Source organism: Enoplosus armatus, chromosome 9 (genome assembly GCF_043641665.1).
Source record: "Enoplosus armatus isolate fEnoArm2 chromosome 9, fEnoArm2.hap1, whole genome shotgun sequence".
In the NCBI taxonomy this organism is placed as follows: domain Eukaryota; kingdom Metazoa; phylum Chordata; class Actinopteri; order Centrarchiformes; family Enoplosidae; genus Enoplosus; species Enoplosus armatus.
This window is the reverse complement of record NC_092188.1, coordinates 17,087,638-17,108,352: the sequence shown is the minus strand read 5'-3', so window position 1 is coordinate 17,108,352 and position 20,715 is coordinate 17,087,638. Positions and strand designations below refer to the sequence as shown.

Sequence of the window (20,715 nt, the reverse complement as noted above, 5' to 3'; positions counted from 1 at the left end):
AATACCACTGACAGTTGACTGTGGAATATTTAGGAGCGAGGAAATTTCACGACTGGACTTGTTGCACAGGTGGCATCCTATCACAGTACCACGCTGGAATTCACTGAGCTCCTGAGAGCGACCCATTCTTTCACAAATGTTTGTAGAAACAGTCTGCATGCCTTGGTGCATGATTTTATACACCTGTGGCCATGGAAGTGATTAGAACACCTGATTTCAATTATTTGGATGGGTGAGTGAATACTTTTGGCAATATAGTGTATTTACTATTCAACATAATGCTGTTATATTTTACTGTTTACTGATGTGTTGCATTTCAAAGAAGGGAAGCAATAGATTGTGACAGATGCTTTGTGTGCTATTGGGGATTATATTTGACAGCATTCATTAACAGTGACATTCAGAAGTCCCTGTTAAAGACAACTGACTATGGAAATAATAATCCCAGAAACACAAGGCCATGACAACAAAACAAAAAAATGACTTTAGTTATACAACTGAAACTGAAAATAAAAGAGAAAGCTTTCAATACATTTTTTGTCTTCTCATTTTCTTCTTGAAGTATGTCATTATCATTCATGCCTTTATGTCGTGCAGAAACCCTACATGGCAACTACTGCCACTTTGGTAGAAATAGCTCTTGTTGGCCATCTCAACAAGGTTTTCATAGGATGTTCGTGACTTCTTTTCCACAGTCTATCAAATTCTGTCTCAAATTAACAAATATTAATCATATGCCCTTGCAAAATAGGTGATGCTAACAGGACGTTAACACAGTTGATCCAATTGAACATATTTGTACCATCCACTTCTGTCTCATGACTGACTACAAACCATGCCACATCTCTTTTGTGGAGCCATTTATAATCCAGCAGAGCAGAGTTAAATAAAATTGGATGGTGCAACAAATTTGATACCAACTTCCCATTTCAAGATAGTGTAGTTGGTCAGCAGCACAAATTTGCACTTAAAATCTGCAATGACTGATTATTTTACCTATCATTACAACCATTAAGTTGATATGGTGAACTTGTTAGCTAACAGGTTATTTACACATCCAGCAGTTACAGAGCAGCATTATCTTTCATTTGGTCTTGGAGTAGTATTTCTGGCCACCTGATGACTGTAAGTCCAACGTTCACTCTCTTTTTGCTCTGTTTTTGGTCTCTATCAACTCCTGAGGGAAACATCTGGTTCTTTAGCAGCTAAATGCTCCACCGTGTTCACCAGTTAGTGACTAATTGTGTCCGTCTGCCGTTATTGAGAGGTTAATGTACAGTGAGTTTTTAAAGCTTTTACGCAGAAAACAGCTGCCCACTGCGGCCGTAAAACAATGCTATGAGAGCGTTGAGAGTGAACCAGAAGAGTAAAGTTGCAGGCTGGACAGCTAAGTAAGCTGGAACTCACTATAAAGCTCAACAAGGCCGAGGGAAGCAGCAGATTTGGGTGATAATTCTCAGAGTTCATCACTATAGGCGATTCACTGATTGATTTTGGTACGAAATAGATTATACTTAAGATTAGTCCCTTGTTTGATAATCCATTGCATAGCAAGTACTGTTGTGACTACACACTTGTCTGCGAGTGTGTAAATGTGTATATCTAAATGTTCTAACACACAAAGATGAGAGCGGGAAAATTCATCTGTAATGTTTCTAGTACATTCCATTAAAATGATCCACTTCAACTGAACCACAATCCCATCACTGCATATCAGCATGGAAGCTATAAAAAATGAATGCTCTGATACAGAGAGATCTTTAGATTTATGAATTCATCCTCCTCCATCTCCCTGTGTGTCCCATTTTTCTTTTGCTCTCTCCACTTGCTACATTTCAAACCACTTTTTTTCCCAAATAGGACAGGCCACAATGTTAATTATTCAGACAAGTCAGTTATTTAAAGTGCATTACAGTATCTTAGTAACTTATCTACAAGTCCTTTAGTTATTACTATTGTGTTTATTCTTGTTTTGCTCACGTTAAATATGGAATATTACATGGTGACTATGGGCAGCAACATTTTCGTCCACTGACCAGCAACAGTAACATTGTATGAATGACATCGGACAAAAGCCATCATCCTTAATGAGCTTAGGGCAATATATGACAGGTGAGGCGGTGGGAGAGCATGACGCCCTCCCTCTAATCACCGTTTCATTCCCCTACTTCTCATGGTTACCTCCTCGCTACAGCACAGAGAGCATTTAATTAACTCCGACTTTTACTTCGCCTCCCTCCGTTTCTTTTCTCAAGCAGACATCCACTTAGCAACTGCACAGTAACAACAGGGCGACCACAGATTCAAAGACTTGGCTATGAATATAATTGGCTGATAAACTAATTCTTAGTATGCTCCAAGTCCAGGATTACAAGTGGAAGAAGTGTCAGCAAGCAGGACAATGTCTTCAAGGCTCAGATCCAAAATAGTTTGTGGATTTAATCCATGAATCAAAAACCCTGCCATTCATTAATATGTAAAAATAAACGTATTCATCTTAAACTAGTGTAACTTTAAGATTAACGTCCATTTAAATCAAAGCATTAACGACCTGAATTAACGGCTGCAACTAACGATTAATATTATTATCGATTAATCTGCAGATTATTTTCTCAATCAATCGATTAATCGTTTGGTCTATTAAATGTAAACATTGTGAAAAATGCCCATCAAAATTTGTCTGACCAACAGCCCAAAACCCAACAACATTTTATTTACTATCATATAAGACAAGGAAAAGCAGCAAATCCTCACATTTGTGAAGTGGAACAAGCAAATGTTTAGCATTTGTGCTTGAAAAATGGCAGAAACAATTCACAATTTGTTTGACAATTGAGTTAATTTTCAGAGATACAAGTAACGGGGTCCAAAATCACTCCCAAAATCACTCCCACATTCACTCATTTACTAGTCCCTGCATAACAGACAACCAATAGTTTACTCTATACAAAGCAGTACTTCACTTTGCGGCTCCACTAAAAGGTGTAGAGTCACACAACTGTGAATTTTCAAATCTATAAAATGTGAAGCATGCGTGGCACAGACACTACTTTTTTGTTACACTGTGGGAATTTGAGGGCACTCAAATAAAACAGTAGACAGTAAATATAGTATAATAAATATAGTTTGTTTTCTTTTTCTTTTTCTTTCAAGAGCACCTCAATGCAGACTCTAATACTTGCATACTTCTCTTCTCTAAAGCGTGGCGGCTGTAGCACTGAGTGTTATTGGCATGGGCACACTGTTGTTGACAGACACCAACAGCATCAGTAAAGCTGTTCGAATGGACTGAGAAATCAATGGCATTTCATTTCTACAAATTCATGGAAGATTAAAATGATCTGTCTTGGCTGTCCCTCCTGCAGATTTACAGATTAGATCCAGTCTACCTTTTATTGGCAATTGTCATCACGTCAAAGTCATGGCACTCTGCCCAACAGCCATCAACATACTTCATGCCTGGAAGTATGTCTGATAATTGTAGTCAATCTCATCATCAATAACTCATCTGACAAAAAATACAAATCTTAAGTGCCAAGATGTGCTGAAAGTGAATGGCTGCTCATTAGTACATTTGCTTCTTATTTGGCTTTGATGATTTACAGGTCAGCCTAAGTCAATAGTTTGAGAATTGCATTTTGGTAATTCAAATATAATTTGGTTCCTTAGTTAAAATAAGGGGACAGATTTACCCAGCCAGCTAATGGTAAGTAGTAAACATAAGGCAGAAATGACTGTGGGATTCTGTAAACTGGGTATATGAATCAAAAGATATTTTTCCCCATGCACAGTAATAGAATACTAATACTCTTTTTCATTTATCTTGGGTTATTGGCAAACAGCACATATATATTATTCAAAGCTTTTTCATTACTGACTGCATGAAGAGATATGACTCACATTCATTGCGCTGATGATACCTGAAGTAAGGCTCTCTGTTCTCCCCAAGGGTAAATTAAAATAATAAAGTATACTAAACATACTGTCTACTAAGGTGGAGCAATGTGAGAACGCTAATGAGTCATTTCCGTAATCCATAATATGGCAGCAATCCCCGTCCCAGTCTCTTCAGATAAGTGTTAATTAACATGGCTAAGATGAAGCAGTCAGACAGCGGTAATGGCATAATGGCCTGACATTTTTTGTAAGCAGAAGAAAGGAATCAATGGAGTGGCCTGTGAATCAGCGCATCTTTAGCTACCTCTTTGTGATGTTGAATGAGTACAACTTTCAAATGACCTAATGTACTGTGCCGTTTTCAATCAGCCTTGTGGCAGGATGCATATGGCTGTGGCAATGGAGGCGCTGCTGTTTGCACATCTTGCCACATTTAACTGTAGATGAAAGGTTGTTACATGAGGTAATATACATAGCATGTGTATATAGTATAAAGCTCCTGGTAATTGTTAAACAAGTCCAAATGTCTGTGTTAAAAGCTAGCCTGCATTTATTATATATATATATGTATATATAAACTACATAAACATCTGTCATTTCTAATATAGCTACACAGATGCATAGTTATGCTTTATACTATAAATCCTATCTCCTGTGCTACTGCTGCAACACACAGAAATAGTCCATACAAACTTTATGGGCAAACTGGTCTCAGATCAACAGTATTTTTTATGCATTCTGACTTATATGCTGCTGCATGGTATTGAGAGGGCCACATGGGACATAGTCAGCGAGCCTGTAGTAGCGCCCTAAGAAGCTTGATAAATGCACGGACAAAAAAATGTGTATTGATTTACACAAGTTGATTTACAGCAGTGTCACACACAACACATCTGCCAGGCTTTCTTCATATCAGCTGACTGTAACAGTGTGACTCTGATGTATGATCGGTTTGTGGCTTTCTAATCAAACAGTAATATTCCATGTGGCTACATTCATCCATGTTCATGTTTTGCTGACTATGTAATCAGCTCTCACATGCCTCGGTAGCCATCAAGGCAAATGCTATACTTTAACTTCAGCAGTTCGAATAGCAAGCATGAAAAAAAAGAATAATAATATGGAAGGTTCTATGGTGGGTCCTTGCCATCCCAACATTCATGACCTTTGACATACAGTTTGTATAGTTTGTACCATCCGTTGTATCCCTCTCAGAATTATAACAATGCAGCAAAGGACCAAAATCAACAAAGAAAGTATGTGGCATAACACCAACAGTTGCCAAAGTAGTCACTGTAATGTATACATGAACAATTCTGCAAGGGAGTTTGGATTATTGACAAAATGTGACAAAACATATTACAGAAAACAGTAAACCATTGTAAGACCTCTCACTTAATCCTGCAAATAACCGAACCTCAAATGTCATCTTTGCTGTGTAGTAGAGTATTGAAAAGGGAAGAATCCCTTTTCAATACTCTACTACACTGAATGTTATTCTACGCCCAGGCGTTAGACATAAATCCTTTGTTTTTCCTTTCTGACAGCAAAAATATTAAATATAAACAGTGTTTTAATGACCTGGTTCGTTTTTCAGCTTATTTTCAGTTTTTCTCATTTGTTTTCGATAGTGTATAATTTTATGATTTATGGATTTTAGAATTTTAGAATTTAAATTTAGAGGAAAGTGCTAAACAAAACACACAATTTGAACCATGGCTGGTTAGGGTCTAGGTGAGTCAGGAACACTTTAACCTATCCAGGACAATATCATTTTATATGCCCGTGACAGTTGGCAGGAGGGATTCTTTAAATGACGATAATCAATTATTCTTTGATAAATAAATGATTAATATTGGTGAAGACCACGTCCTTTAATGGGTTTTACTGGACAGGATTAGCTGTAGCTGTGGATAGTATAATTCTCTTTTTAAGTAATAGAAGGCCAGACTCCAATAATGCAGTTTTTATCCTATTAATATACCTTTTTTCTTTTTTTTAAAAGACGAATAGCTTCTATATTTATTTACAAACACTCATTGAGGAAGAAAAAGACAAAAAAAAACATGATGACATGTCAGGAAGCACTCAAGCTTGTGCGTGATCAAGCCAAACTTAAAAGACACCCTGTTATAGAATGTAGGTCAGATATCACAAGAGATGAAATAAAAGCTTAAGGAGTTTTTTTTTTTCCAGGCCATCTGAATCCTCAAGTCTTGTTTCACATTTATCCATTTTCGTTATAACTACACTGCACACTACAGACAGGAGAGTATCTACACTCCACACTCTCTCATCATAGACTCAAAAACCACATTTGGTCTAAAGAGCAGCTATATATGTTTAGGCATTAGGTACAAGGCAACTCAAGCAGAACAGAAAACGAGTGAATAAAAGCCAGGTCAAATCTCTAGCTGCTCTTGCTACCAGATTTCATGCTATTTTCTGGCAATCAGGGAAAGGTTTTTGGACAAGCGTCATATTTGTAAGACGTGTGAAAAAATAAATACGTCCACTGACACTCTGACAAGTGGAAATGATCACAGTATGCATATGGCTGAGGTTATCTGGTTAACTTTAGCAAAATGTGCACTACTAAAGCCAACAAAATCCTCACAGATTCCCGACAGGAGAAGTCAGCCGAGTTTAACAGAAATAAGAGCAAGGGAAGGAAAGAAGAAACATGTATCAGCAACAGTCAAAATCCACTGGCCTAGATTTCTATCTTATCCCTTAGTGTTAATGTGCTTACATTTGACCAATGTTCAGTTTGTTGAAGCATTTCATTTTCAAGAGATATTCCTTCTTTGTATATTCAAATTTCCAATCTGTTGTATTGGCTTTTCCTTAAGCCACTAACTTTCTCCTAAAACTACCCAATAAAAGAGGAGAAACAAACCGGATAAATCACAGAATGTACCACATGTTCCTCTGTAACAAATAAATTCACCACGATATACATCTCTGTGTCTTACCTGATCCCACGGACAAATTATCCCGCCAGAAAACATAAAAAGGTAACCCATGGCAACCAAGCAGGCCCAGATGACCAGGGAGAAAACACGTAGAAGCTTCTTGAAGATGGACTCGATGCAGACGAGTACAAACACAGCCAGGAAGATAGCCAGTGCTGTGGGCACAGTGATTACAAAGGCCACATGGTCCTCAATGTTCTGAAAAAAGACAGGATAGAAAAATAAGAGCATAAGACAGAGACAGTGAGACACGTGGACAGACCATTTAAGAGAGAAGGCGAGAGATATGTAATTCATCAAAGAAAGGAGGAATAATTAATGAAATTGCTTTTTAAACACAACAAGGTGTCACTAAAAATAACCATCTGAGAAAATAGTCAGTTATAAGTTCTTCAGTAGCTTTAATTTTCTGTTTCAGCCACAAGAAATAAGACGAAAAGGGAAAAAACAAAATGGCAAATAAATAAATGCTTAAAAATGTGTCTTCTGATTTACCCAGATCAAATATTTTAAGCTTTATATGCAATAAAATAATGCTCTTAATTAGACATGCATGCATGTATAATTTCCAACAATGTTCTCTAATTACATAATTGCTGTTTGTTATTGCATAATTGTTGCTCAAGCTTGTCTTCTTAAGTGTTTGTTTAGTACATCATTTAAACATGAACAGACTGTGTATGGAAATTCTATGGAGTGCTTCGCCTGTCATCCTAGAAAAGAAAAAATACCACCTGTCCTGTTACTGTACATTATCTCTATAAACAACGTATTGACTTGAGCCTACAGAGAACAATGTTGCACAGCTCCTACTTGGACATCTCCATAGAGTTACACTGTGGTGGGGATAGGACTAAGACTGAGAACACAGAAAAAGTGAGTGGGTGAAAAACAAAAAAAACAGCAAAAGATTAAAAAAAATAGGAAGGTAAAATGAAAGCAAAAGAAAGATTATATTTAAATAATTAAACTCAATTATTTATTTGTGTATTGATTTATACTTTAGACTAATCAGATCCCATGTTATAGAAACCTGCCACATTGGGACTCCACCTTTAGTATCTTTTCTTTTTGCAGTATATTTTAAAATATTCATATACATGGCTCGATAGAAGTACTCTTGTTTGTACCCAGAGAAGTATAAACTCTAGCATAGTATGGTCAAACCTAAGGTTAAACTTATTTCAATATGGCTGAATGTACAAGCCAGGGATCCATATCCTCTTTCCAATACATAACTGTAAAAGTGAAAAGAATCTTTCATACTGAGAGAAGATCCTATGGAGTAAGGAAAAACCCTAAAAAGCCCCCAGTGTTAACCAGTAGCAAAGTTGAAGCCACATCCATAATGGATTTGCTGCTGCCTTGCTGAAACACACTTAGATCTGAAAGTTCTAATAAAAATTTCAGGAGTTTCTTCAAGGTGGATGTAGGAGGATAGTGAAATGAGTCGTTTGTGCTGCCTGCCTTGGCTAGGCTTCATCCCATCATTGCTTTTCCAGTAGTGTGACAGGGGGATGGAAAAGGGTCAGGACACGGGTATGTCTGGCACACTGTGTAGGCAAAGGAATCTGTGAAATACACTGATATCTACCAATCAAACTTCAACTCGAATTCAACCCCAAATAGTCTTGTGTGGTATTGTCGATGAGTGAATGCTGATTCCAACTTTTTATTAAGTTTAACATCAGGGCTAGTAATTTGCTGACTCTTGTTCACTGCTTAGTGACACAGTATCCCATATCCATAAAGACAGAGCTTTGTTTGGTCTCCCATTTAATTTTGACCCTTAAAAACTCCAAATATCTACTGTGTACATTACACTGCATAATTCAAATTAATGAATGCATTATTTTCAAGTTCTCTTTTAAAATATTGTCATGCATGCTGTTACATTAAAATGGAATAATGTGTTGTTTTTATTCATTGCAGTCACTAATCACTAGAACAAATTCTTATTCATTCCATCGTTGTTTCCAGAAGTGACCTAACCATCAAAATCTTTTTATGTCAGACTATCTCCCGATGCTTCTCTTTGCATTTGTCCTCCTCCTCTCCATCTCTCTCTCTCTCTCTCTCCGTCTTTAGCCCCCCACCCCCACCTTCCCTCTGTCTCTTTCTCATGCACACAGTCGATGCACTGGGACAGGAGAGGATATGTGTGGCTGCAGAGAGCCACAGAGAGTTTGTCTCGCCTAGAGCAGAGCTCCAAAACAGCACAGGATTTAGGTCAGCCAGCCAGCGGGATGGAGGGATGATAGGATACAAATAAAAGAGGGAGACAGCAATATGAGGAGGTGAGATATGACACAGACACGAGAATGTAGAGAAATGGGGATGATGGAGGAAAAAAAAAAACAAGGGAGTAGCAAAAGTCATGCCTATCCAGCACAAGGACAGGGAATAGAGAAAAGAGAGACTGAGCAGTGGCCTGACAGGGACAGGCATTTACTGAGATGCTTGTTCATTGTGAGCCCACACATTGCTACCAGAATATGCAGAATTATATTCTTAGTGTCTAATTGTAGGGAAACATTTTCCTCAAAACTGGGGATTTCAGCTTGGTTTCTAACTCTACATTAATACTTCCAATTACAATACTTAAGCTGCTGGTTAACTTATACTTTCACACTTTAACACAAATACTGCCAGCGGGAAGATGGATCAAATAATAAATCCAAAAAGGGAAATTATCAATTACGTAATTCATCGGAACAAACACCAATTGTGGCTAAGATAATGAGTCAAAAGAATGATGAATGACAATTTACAACTCAAATATCTCCACATGTGCAAGACTAAAAAATCACTATTTGACAATTACGGCAGTGTGTAGGAGGTTATTAAAATGCAATCAACTATCAGAAAAGTTGCTGGATTAAATATGACGAATCAAAAGCCTGCTGTTTCTTCTAGTCTTTAAGATAAGGGATTTCATTTGATGACTAATTGGGCATAAGGGACTCCGTTCTGTCTTGACTGGTTGTCTTTATTGCATGGAAATGCAACGGCTGTCTCACCAACCACTGTTACTGAGCATGAAAACAACTTTAACATGCAAAACGTTTTATTCTGTTTTGTATGTTTAGCTACAATACATAAGTGTTCCCAGTGATTAATTGTGTTCTGGTGAATTTTGTGATGTGCAGGGTGATGTGTGTGTGTGTCAGTGCCCTCGCTGTCTCACTCTCTCAGTGTGTTTTAGACTAATCCCTTCTTAATAGCAGACTCAACAGAGACAGGGAATGGGAGAGGCACTCTCCTAATGCAAAATGTGATGAGATATAATAAGGTTATGTTAGTATATCCTCGAAAATCAATCATTAGATTGTGTTAATATAGCATTATGTACTAAAAACTATTTCCTTTTTTTTAGACGCATATAATCACGTAGGTTATTTTAGAGTTAAATCACAGCCAGTCAAAACGTGTACTTTTTTATTTTTATTTTACAGAATGCCTTGCCTTCACGGTAGAGAATTTTTCAGGTTTTTAAAGCAAAGATAACCCTGTCAAAATAGTCACAGAGGGAAACAAATCTCCTTTCTGTAGTTCAGTCAACCATGAGCTCAGACAATAACTAAGCCCTTTATTCCAGCCTCACTTTTATCTCACCCTTCTCTTCACATTAGTGCTGCGTTGAGGTCCGTGTGCTGCTAGTGTGCGTGCATATAGGTGTTGCACACAAGCACGCTTTTATGTGTCAGTATGTGTGTGCACAAATGCACATTTGTGAGCACATGATGGGCAATCCAGTTTTTGTGACCCTATTTCTATGCATGCCATGCAGAAAAAGTGAGACACTACGACATGTGTGTGTGCACCACATGTGCCTAGATGTACCTGTTAACACTGTTTACAGATCTTACACCTGATATGAATTTCCTGCACATGCTGTCACTGTAATGTACAGCCCGCACAATAGGGATATGCAACAGATCATGCAGGAATATAATGCCATCCATATGTTTGTATGGTCCTGGATATTTGTTTTTTTATACTTTTTTAAGTTGCATAATGCATTTGTGTTTGTGTGTGTGCGTGTTTGTGCATGTTGTGAATGAGCAGCTTACCAGTCCTGAAGCAAAGAACACAGTCAGCAGAGCCAGGCAGGCTCCCATCACTATAAGCAGCAGAAACACAATCAGAGGATGCTGCTGGCTCATACAGTAGTAGGACTCATACAGCCAATCCGGGGACCTGTTCCTCTTCTCCTGACGACCTCCTCCTCCTCCTTTATCCCCTTCACCAGACTCTCCTGCCCGGTCCAGGAGATATCGCTTCCTCCTTATTGCCTCTTGCCACATGGATCTTGGAGCCGAGAAGGAGGAAGAGGAGGAAGGGAAACTAGAGGAGGCAGAGGAGCTGGTCACTGCTGAGGTATTAGTAGTTTCCACCACAGATGAGGAGCAGTTGCTCTGTTCTGCTCTCCTGCTGTTGTTGTTCCTGTTGGGGACCCTGGTGTGAGAGCTCCTGATCTCCAGCGTATCCTTCGGTTCCTCTTCCACCTCCTCTCTGAAGTCCTTCAGGCGGAGACAACTGAAAGCTGAGGCTGAGTCTGAGTCTGAGGCAGCGTGTGCTGACCGGAGAGGTGGCAAGAACGCATCGAGGGTAGAGCGCAGCATCCTCTGCTTTCTCCTCCTGCCAACATGTTGGAGCGGGAAATGAAGGGGAACGCAGAGACTGAGTGCTCTTTAGAGTGAGAGAGAAAAGTGGGAGGGAAGTGAAGAGAAAGGGGAGGGAGAGAGGGCTAAGGGGGAGGGGAGGAAAAAAAGAAAAGAAGGTGCAGCAGCAGGGAGAAGTCAGCAAGATAGAGAGAAACATTACTACACTGACATTTATGCAGTATGCATAAATGCAATGTAGTAATGTATTAATGCAATGTAATCACTTGAGCTCAATCCTGGAGAGGATGATGATTTCACACCTTATGTTTTTCATTTGTCCCTTTCCCTCTCTCCTGCTCTCTCCATACAGTCAGACAGCATATTGCCTTCATGTCAGATTTGTTGAAACTGTTCTCAATAGTGGAAGGTGGTGGTGGTGGCAGTTGCTCAAAAATACAGAAGAAAAAGGAACTATCCACCAGTAGTGGCCAGTTAAAAGAAATGGGCCAGTTACATGTGAAAAATAGAATAGAATATTAAATAGAATGTTGTTTATGTTTAAGAATAAACAAACAAAAGCACACGTAGCATTTGCTCAAATCCTGTACGCATACACACAAAGATGCACAGACACTTCACACACAGGGGCCACCCAAAACATGATGAAATGGTGCTGGCCAAAATGCTGCTTTCATAAAGACGAATAAATGATGACTTCCAGATCCCTCTAATAGTTTAAATTGTCTAACTATTACTGCACAAAGCAATAAATCATAATTGTGCATATTAATATTCATAAGGAATATATAAAGGCTTGTTAGGGTTTTCACTTGAGTGAGTTCATGCTGGGCCACTACATTTATTTTGCAACCTTCATTCACGTAATTAAGTGGGAAGACAGTCACTTACAAGCTGCAACTACAGATCCATCAACTGTGTTATGTGCCAGGATGGTTAAGAGGCTGAGAATGTGTTTGTACTGTTTTCTATTGCAACATACCTTAACACCACAGACACAGACAAACAGGCCTGTGATTTGTTTATGGAAGTAAAGACAGTTTTAATTCTTTCTTTTTGGAACCTGCGACTACTTCCAAACATTATTCTAAAAACTAACATTTGTGCTCTGTCTTCAAATAAGTTTGGTCAAAAGCACAAAACTTTGTCAGTCCTTTGAAGGCAACCACTCTAATGAAGGCAAAATAGCTGAAAACAAACACAAAATAGTATAGTAGACTTTTTGTACAAATGGCAAACCATCTTCAGTTCACTGCAGATGTGTAAAAAACAATCACTCAATCAATTAATTGTTATCTCAATGTATTCAGCTGTAATTATTTTGTTATCTTTCATACTCTGGCTCTGGTCTTATCTATATCCTTTTCTCTGCTCCTACAAAGACCCCATTTCCCCACGGGGTTCATTATTAGCTTGAGCAGCACGATTTAATTCTTTTGTAGATTTTATTACCAGCAACTGTCAAAGCATGACACAGTAAATAACTTTAAAGACATTGTATTGATTCCCTTCAAATGCAGTTGATGTTGGAGATAATGGGAGTGGTTACAAGCACTAGTGAGCAGTGGTTAATAATAATAATAATAATAATAATGTACCTAGCTTTTCCAGCACAATGTCGTTTTCTCTCATTCCTCATCTTCATCACTCCCTGCACGGCATTGTGACCTTTTTTTCACCTCCTTTCTCTTATATTTCTCCTTTCCCTTCACCTCTTATTTCATCCTCATTTTCCCAAGCCTTTTCCCTATGATTTTCCACCAGTATCCTTCCTCTGCTTTTGCATTACAATCCTCATCTTCCCCGTCTGATCCTTACACCCTTCACTCTGTCCTCATCCTCTCTAAAATCCAACATTTCACTTTCTCCTTCAAAATCCTCTTCCCTCTCCTACATTCAGGCCTTCAACATCTGCCTGCACTTCCTAAACCTAAACTACTGTATTCCTTACCTCCTCTAATATTTTCCCCTTAAACCATTTTCCATCTCTGGTCCTCAGGTTCCTTTCCATTCCTTTCCTTTCCATTTCCCCATCCCCCCCTCCTTTCTTCCTTCACCCTCCTCTCATTTTCTATATTGGAAAGCTCATTCCATCTCGACCTACTTCCTACTACCTTCTTCTTTCTCCCATCGCATCTCCGGAGCCTCAACGTTGTTGATAGGGTTTCTGCAATGATTTTTTTGTCACTTTGTCACAAAAATTGCAGTCATGCAGACACATCTCTTAAGATAGTAGCATAAAGGCATATTTGTGAATATTGACTCAAGAACTCATTCTGTGTATTAAAGGCAGAATGAGTAGGATTTTCCTAAAAAAAACTATGTATAGACGCATAAATATTCCCTCTCAATCATCATTTATGACCCACTAGAAGTGTGTGGCAGTGCCCTCTACCTGCATTTTCTTATTTTGCTGTGTTCGGGACGTTTCTGGTCGTCAACCTTTGGTCTGTGAGTGTGTAGCCCCCCGCCAATAACAGCGCCCAGGGTGTGAGGGAGGGACTCTATAAAAACGTAGCAACCAGGTACCAGATCTTAAGCATGCTTTCAAGAGGAAGCTAGGAGGCCAATTTTGAATGTTGTGCTTACAAACCGCAACCGACTAATCCTACTCATTCTGCAAAAAAAACTGACTATAAATAATGACTAATGTTGCTGGGAAACTATTCATACAGTCTAGCAATCCACCACAATTACAATTAGACCTGATTGTGATTGTGACATTGTGTGACTCTTGAATGAAACATAACTAGTTAACTATTGTTTCATTACACAGACTCAAATCAGTCTTATCTCTGCTCTCTCATAATTGCCAACATAATCGGCTTTCTTGTCTGACATAATTCAGCATGTCTGGGGGAACGATGTCAAGGCCAATAATAAAAACTGGGAAATATGATATACATTTGTAAACTCATTCAGAAATGCCACTGTTGTAATAAGCTTTACAAATACCAACATTTTGTTATGTGTTTGCTCAATCAGGCTTTTCTCTTTGCCAATAAGTGGTAACAGTGGTTCAGATTAAGAGACACAATGTTACATGAGATGAGGGAGTTGGACACTGAGAATACAGTGTATCTTGTTTTTCATTTAATTTCTTAAACTGTTCCTAATAAACGTGTAATTGTGCTAGTTATCTTATGCTATGCAATGTTGTTGTCAAAATATACATTCCATATGTACAGTACATTGCGACGAGAAACAAGAATGTACAGTACAATATCACTGGTAAACTTTCCCAACAGTACTTAATGCCAACTCCAGCACTTGTCTTAATTTGTTTGGAGAATTACACTTGCTATGATTCATCCATATAATAGGGTGACCTGTGCCTTTAGATAAAGAAACAGGTAGGGTTAAATTATTAATCATTCAAAAATAGCAATTTGAAAAAGTGCAATATTCAAATTGTAAGAGCTGCAGATTTAATTATAACTTACATAATAACAGGCCTTTTTCACAGATGCCATTTTTACATGTCACAGTAGGAAAAGCACGGGTATAAACAATGAAATTGATGATGGCTGAACTGCGCATTTTCAAGGTCTTGGTATTGTGCATGCTGGCTCACTGTCACGGCTTGATGTAGATGCTTGAATAGAACAAAGCCATCGTTAATGTTATTAGTAACACCTGTGCTTTTCCTTCTATGCCAAGTCAAAATGTCTGCTGTAAAAAAAAAAGCCTACCTTCAGCAGCAAATATACTCAGCTGTAGCTAATAGCCAATTATTCCATGAGCTGGTCAAACCACATGAAACTCATGCAGTCAAGTCTTGATTATATTTGAACGTTATGCTGAAACAGATGAAATAGCTTACTAAATATGAGTTATATTGGTTGGTTTTTCTATTTAAAAAAGTAACTAATTTACTTACAAGTTGACTTTTTTGAACAAAAGAAACATTGCAGCTTCAACAACAACCAACTGCGTCATTATATCTGGTTGTTAACATATGATTATGCTTGTGCAAAGATATTTTGTTTAAACTATGTAGACCACAAAAACAGCCATAAGGGTTAATTTACAGAAAATAACTGTCGCTATTTTGGCGAGAAAAATGACATTTAGATATTTTTCTCAAGGTGTTCACTCAAGGTAAAAAAAACAGGTGAGCCAATGTCAGTGAGACTGTTGCATGTTTGTTTGTTTTGTTTAGGGGGGGCTTCAATTATGAGAGATTTATCACATTGGATAAACAGATCCCATTGGCATACAGTATGAAATATAATTTGCATGAATATATGTGTTTTTGACAATTATGACGTCACATTTGTCTCTCGTGACCGCTAAATTCTCATTACTTTGTGGAGTGAGAAAAATGTGTGGCGTTGTTTGTTAAGGTGACAAAAGCAGCGTCCAAAATAGAGTGTGGGGGTGGCAGAAGGCATCGAGATTAATGCAAACACATTCGCACACAAGAGGTAGTGAAGCAGCTGGCAGATATTGACCTATTCAGGGTTAAGTGGCAGTCAAGAAAAACAGACTGTCAACAGAGAGTCTGTGTGTTTTTATGCACACCTCCCACATATATACATGTATGCTCATACACACACAAATATTCCAGTAGCACTTGCAATGATTGCTCCTGATTTATTGTGAAACAGCTTCCAGTTGTCAATGGCTGACCACTGTCCCTCTGCTGTATTCTAAGAAATCCATAGGTAAGGTAAGCTAATGGGAGAATACAAAGATGCAGAAAATTCAGTTGCATTCACCAATGTGGCCATTACTTTAAGTCCCACTTTGTCCTATGTGCAGTGTTTGTTCACTTCACTTCTTCCTAAAGAGCCTAAAGTGGTCCCTGCATTGTAGACTAATTCAAGATAGAGGCAGGATAGTGGGCATGGTCACTGTATCTCTCTCTTTAGCCTTTCCTCTGCCGAGGACTTCAAGGAACCCCTTCAGCAACATCATGCTAATGATTCTCTCATTACCAAGAAGGTAAGAGGGACACTTCCCCTTTTGAGAAAAACCTCCCAAGTCAGCAGTTGTTTATGGACAGGGGGTACAATCAGGATGATTGGGGAGTTTCCTACATGAGTTGACGGCCCCAGATGTATCTAAGTGCTGGCCACGGTAAGAGCTGGTAGAGGTGATTCTTCAGTCCTTGATTTCCTAACTCCTTTACCTGAGAGACACAATTTCTTGCACTAGTTTTATGTTTACAGTGGCATAAACTGCTTTATGGCTTATATTTCCTCGGTCCCATTGTTCTCACTGATGAGCATTCATGTCAGCTGCGAGTGATAGTAATGATTGCAGTGTTACGCTAATCGATATTAGCCAAAACTAGAACACTAAGACCCGGGCTGGTTCAAACGTGAGCACTGTGAGTGAGTGGTAATGCTGGTGTCTCAGGGAGCCTTTGCTTTAAAAACAAAAAGGTACTCCATCAACAAAGTCTGTCACCAAATTATTGAGGCTTCTGCCATGAAAGGAGACAGACCACCGGAAGCTATGGCATTTAGTCTGTTTTTTTTCTGTGCATGCGAGCTGAGCACGTTTTCTAACTGCTTTACTCTGTGCTTTAGGAACTGCAATCATTCAAAGACCAAATAAATGAGTTAGTTTAGTCTTTTGTTATTTATCAGTAAATCTCTTTGATGCCATTGCAGCCTGAGGGCAGGACAGGTTTCCAAGAATTTTAAGAATCCAGATGCTTGTTTCAGTTTAAGATTTAACTGATGCCAATATTCTGAATCCAGCACTGAGGCTCACACTGAATTAAAGTTTACAGAGCCATCTCACAAGTTCAGCCAAAGTGCATTCCAGTCATATGACCATGACAGTGGAAACTGTCATAAATAGAAAACACTAGACTTCCAGTTCATCTCATTCATACAGTATCATCCATGTTGCGGTCTACAGTTAAATACACAAATGAAACAACACTTGAGGTATGAGGTATATTATGAGGAAATCTGCAGAGACTTGTAATTGTTGTTTTTTAATGTTCATGAAGCAGTGAACAGCAATAATGATGTTTGTATTATTTCAATGAAAGTGATGAATAGACATAGCTTCAGCACTTAACATTTAGCCTGTTTTACTGTAGTTAACTAACCAAGTACACCCAGCAACAATTAGCCAAAGTGACTCACAACCCTTCCTCAACATTAAAACATGTCTGATCACGAAGCCTCAGGCTCTGAATCAATTTTCATATGCAATGCCCTAGCATGTAAACAACCAATCACAAGACAGTTATCAGCATGTCATCACAGCCCATTACACAAATAAACAAACATAAATAATGTTTGTGGGCGTTTTTAGTCAAAGCAATGACTAAACGCACATAACATATACCACACATAGGGCTGTTAAGTGAAGCACAGCACCATCTTTCATTTCAATTGTAAACCATCTTACCTTGACAAAGAGAAACGACAAGAGCGACCCTGTGTAGCTTTTCCTGTAATCATCCTTACCGCGGGGTCCCTCTCCAAACCACATTGCAACACAGCGCTGAAACTCGCGCCGCGGAGCTAGCTACGGTAATTAGCTTCCCACTGCGCTAACGCCACGACCGACACAAACGTCTAAGACCAATTCACGTTTTTCCGGCCAATACTTTTGGATATTATACACCGAAACTACTGTCTTGAAAACTTAGCAATAAGCTGTCTTTTCTTGAGACACGTGAATGCACATTAGGAGGTGTAAACCCGGACTTTAAACCAAACGTATGTTTTTGTCTTCTGGTTGACAGACGTTCGTCCAGAGCTGTCCAACAGAGGGCTCGCATGCCCCAGCTTGTGGGCTACGCTTCCCTTCAGAAAATACATGTGTGGGCTTGTGCCTTTGAAGAGTGTTGAAGTATGACTAAAAATGTGCACTTGCATTTGTGAAATGCTATATTGTGAACGCATCAGTTAACAAGGTTTGTTCGGGGAATCTTGTTAGAAAAAGGAGGGTACTGTAATGCATTACATAACCTGTGCTGCACCAGGCCATGCACATATTGTGGCTGTGACACTGTGACATTGTGTTGTGCCTGGTGGCACACCGAAGCTGCTTCACAGATTGGCAAGATAAGAAGGGTCGTGTAGTAGTGGAGCATGCATCAGATCTCTGAACACCAACAATAGTGTTAAAGTTAGTGTCAATAGAGTTTTAAGTGTTTGCAGTCAGCAATAAAAATGTTATTTTTGAAAAAGAACGATTGCAGTCTTCCATATATCGACAGATTAGGTTGTCTATTTTCCAATGATATATAACACTGATATTTACTCTCAGAGGTGATATTGACCAAAATGTATAATGTATACATTGTCTGTTTAAAAAAAAACGCCCAGGACAATAACCAATAAATGGCTGTGACCCACTGAGGAAAAGGTTTTGCACCAAACTTCCAAAACAGATCCAAACGGTTCACATTGAAAAAACAAAAATTCCTTGATGACTATGGAGTTATTCAACAAAACACAAAGTTCTTTCACTGGGCGTTTCTTTTTTATGTCAGATATGGTAAGCTCACACAAATGTAATGCATGATGGTGACTTTACACTGCACCAGAAAGAAAGGGTAAGTTCCCCTGAATGACATGATGTGTAACACTTGATACTGACTGAAAGAATAAGCTCAGAATTGGCAGAATAGAACCAACTATGTCCAAGCAGAAATCCCATGAAATAGTATTTTGAAGAGAAAAAAAAAAGATTTGGAATAATTTTCACCTGTTGTCATAATAATTTAATTCAATCAATGTGATACATCTCACTTGTATCCCACAACATACTATGGTCTACAGAGCCTTATCTAATTCTCTTTCTGGCTGTCTCCAATTCTCATCTGGCATAACCTAGATCTTAAAATAGACTATTTTCAGTGTCTACAGTAGATACTTTTAACCCCTTCATTATCCGTGCACAGAAGTGTACCACTTTAACCTGTCAGTGTGTCTAATTGAAAACTAACTGCTGTTTTTTTTTAACCTTGACTGTCTCTGGGTAGAAATTAAATTTCTGTATTACTGTACTTTAACCTGTTATTTTTGCATACATAAACATAATTATCTGTGAGGATGAAATGAATGAAAGGCCACAATGGATAGTGAAATTATTTGAATTTTATATGTTTAATCAAAAAGGTTTTTGTTTAATTACTGGTCCTATGGATTCAGGTAGACTGGAGACTCTGAACTAGCCCAAGCATCAGCAATGCAAGCATTCATGCACACACACATACCCACATGCACAGGGCAGCCCCTGCCCTTTTTAATTCAGCATTCTTCCTTCGAGGCTCTGGGTGAAGAATCAGCTCTGCCTATGTTGCTCTGCACGTACACATACAGTATATATACTTCTATACTTACTTTTACTATCACAACTACGCACCTGACCCCAACCCTTACCTTAACCATTACACTAAACTCAAACTTACCGTCAAACAGCTCTTTGAAGAAGCGAAGACCTGATAAAATGTCATTATCTTCCAAAACTATCCCCACTCCATGGTTTAAAAGTATTACCATAAGTGTCCTCATGCAACAAGATGCACTTGAAGAGCACGAAGTGCATGAATGCACTGAAGAGAAACAACCAACAACCAACAAAGGCCTTCATTCACAGTGTGACACATTCTGACTTAACCTTGATCCACCTTTTATTCTCTAATATACAGCTAATCAGGGGCTCAATTTTCTACCAATTCAGTCCCCCTGAGAACTAATTACACTACCGCATTGTGGCAAGTTAAACACGCAGCATTGACATCAATCATTAAACACAAATGTGTAACATTAATGAATATGGGTAAAAATATAGAGTGAGTGTGTGAAATTCAAAAGGAATGTGTGCGCTTCATTGTCTTTGTCACTCTTTGAAATGGGAAGAGGGTGATGTGACAGCCTGAAGTACCTGCTCCACTGTGTGTATGTGTGCCTTGACAGAATGAGCACAGCTGGAGTGTGGTCATGGGGCTTATCTTTCTCTTTCACTCCTCCCATCTTCTTTTTACTGCATTACATTGCACAAAGGGAGAGGCAATCAGCTGCTGCCCTTTACAGTATTTTGTACTGCCTCTTTCTCACCTTCTCTTCCTCTGTTGCTAACAGAAAATTAACTACGACTCAAAGTCGAAAGCTTCTTCATAAGAAAAAAAAAGGCTTGTTTATAGGCAACGCTTAGCAGTGCACACATACAATATGCCTCTCACCCCTGATATGCAAGTTACCTTGGCAACGTTTATTTATAGTATTTGATGTTTTTGC

General features: G+C 38.6%; 1 protein-coding gene across 1 annotated transcript in view; it reads right to left on the bottom strand.

Moving 5' to 3' along the window:
• The window catches only part of adcy2a (adenylate cyclase 2a), a 54,969-nt gene extending 43,775 nt beyond the window's left edge, over nt 1-11,194 (bottom strand). Inside the window, exons 1-2 of the mRNA XM_070911314.1 lie at nt 10,946-11,194; nt 6,873-7,070 (exon numbers count right to left, since the gene is read on the bottom strand). Coding sequence (XP_070767415.1) covers nt 6,873-7,070; nt 10,946-11,179 — 432 coding nt within the window. The 5' untranslated portion in view covers nt 11,180-11,194. The remainder of the gene's footprint in view (nt 1-6,872; nt 7,071-10,945) is intronic.
• Nucleotides 11,195-20,715: the final 9,521 nt, after the last annotated feature.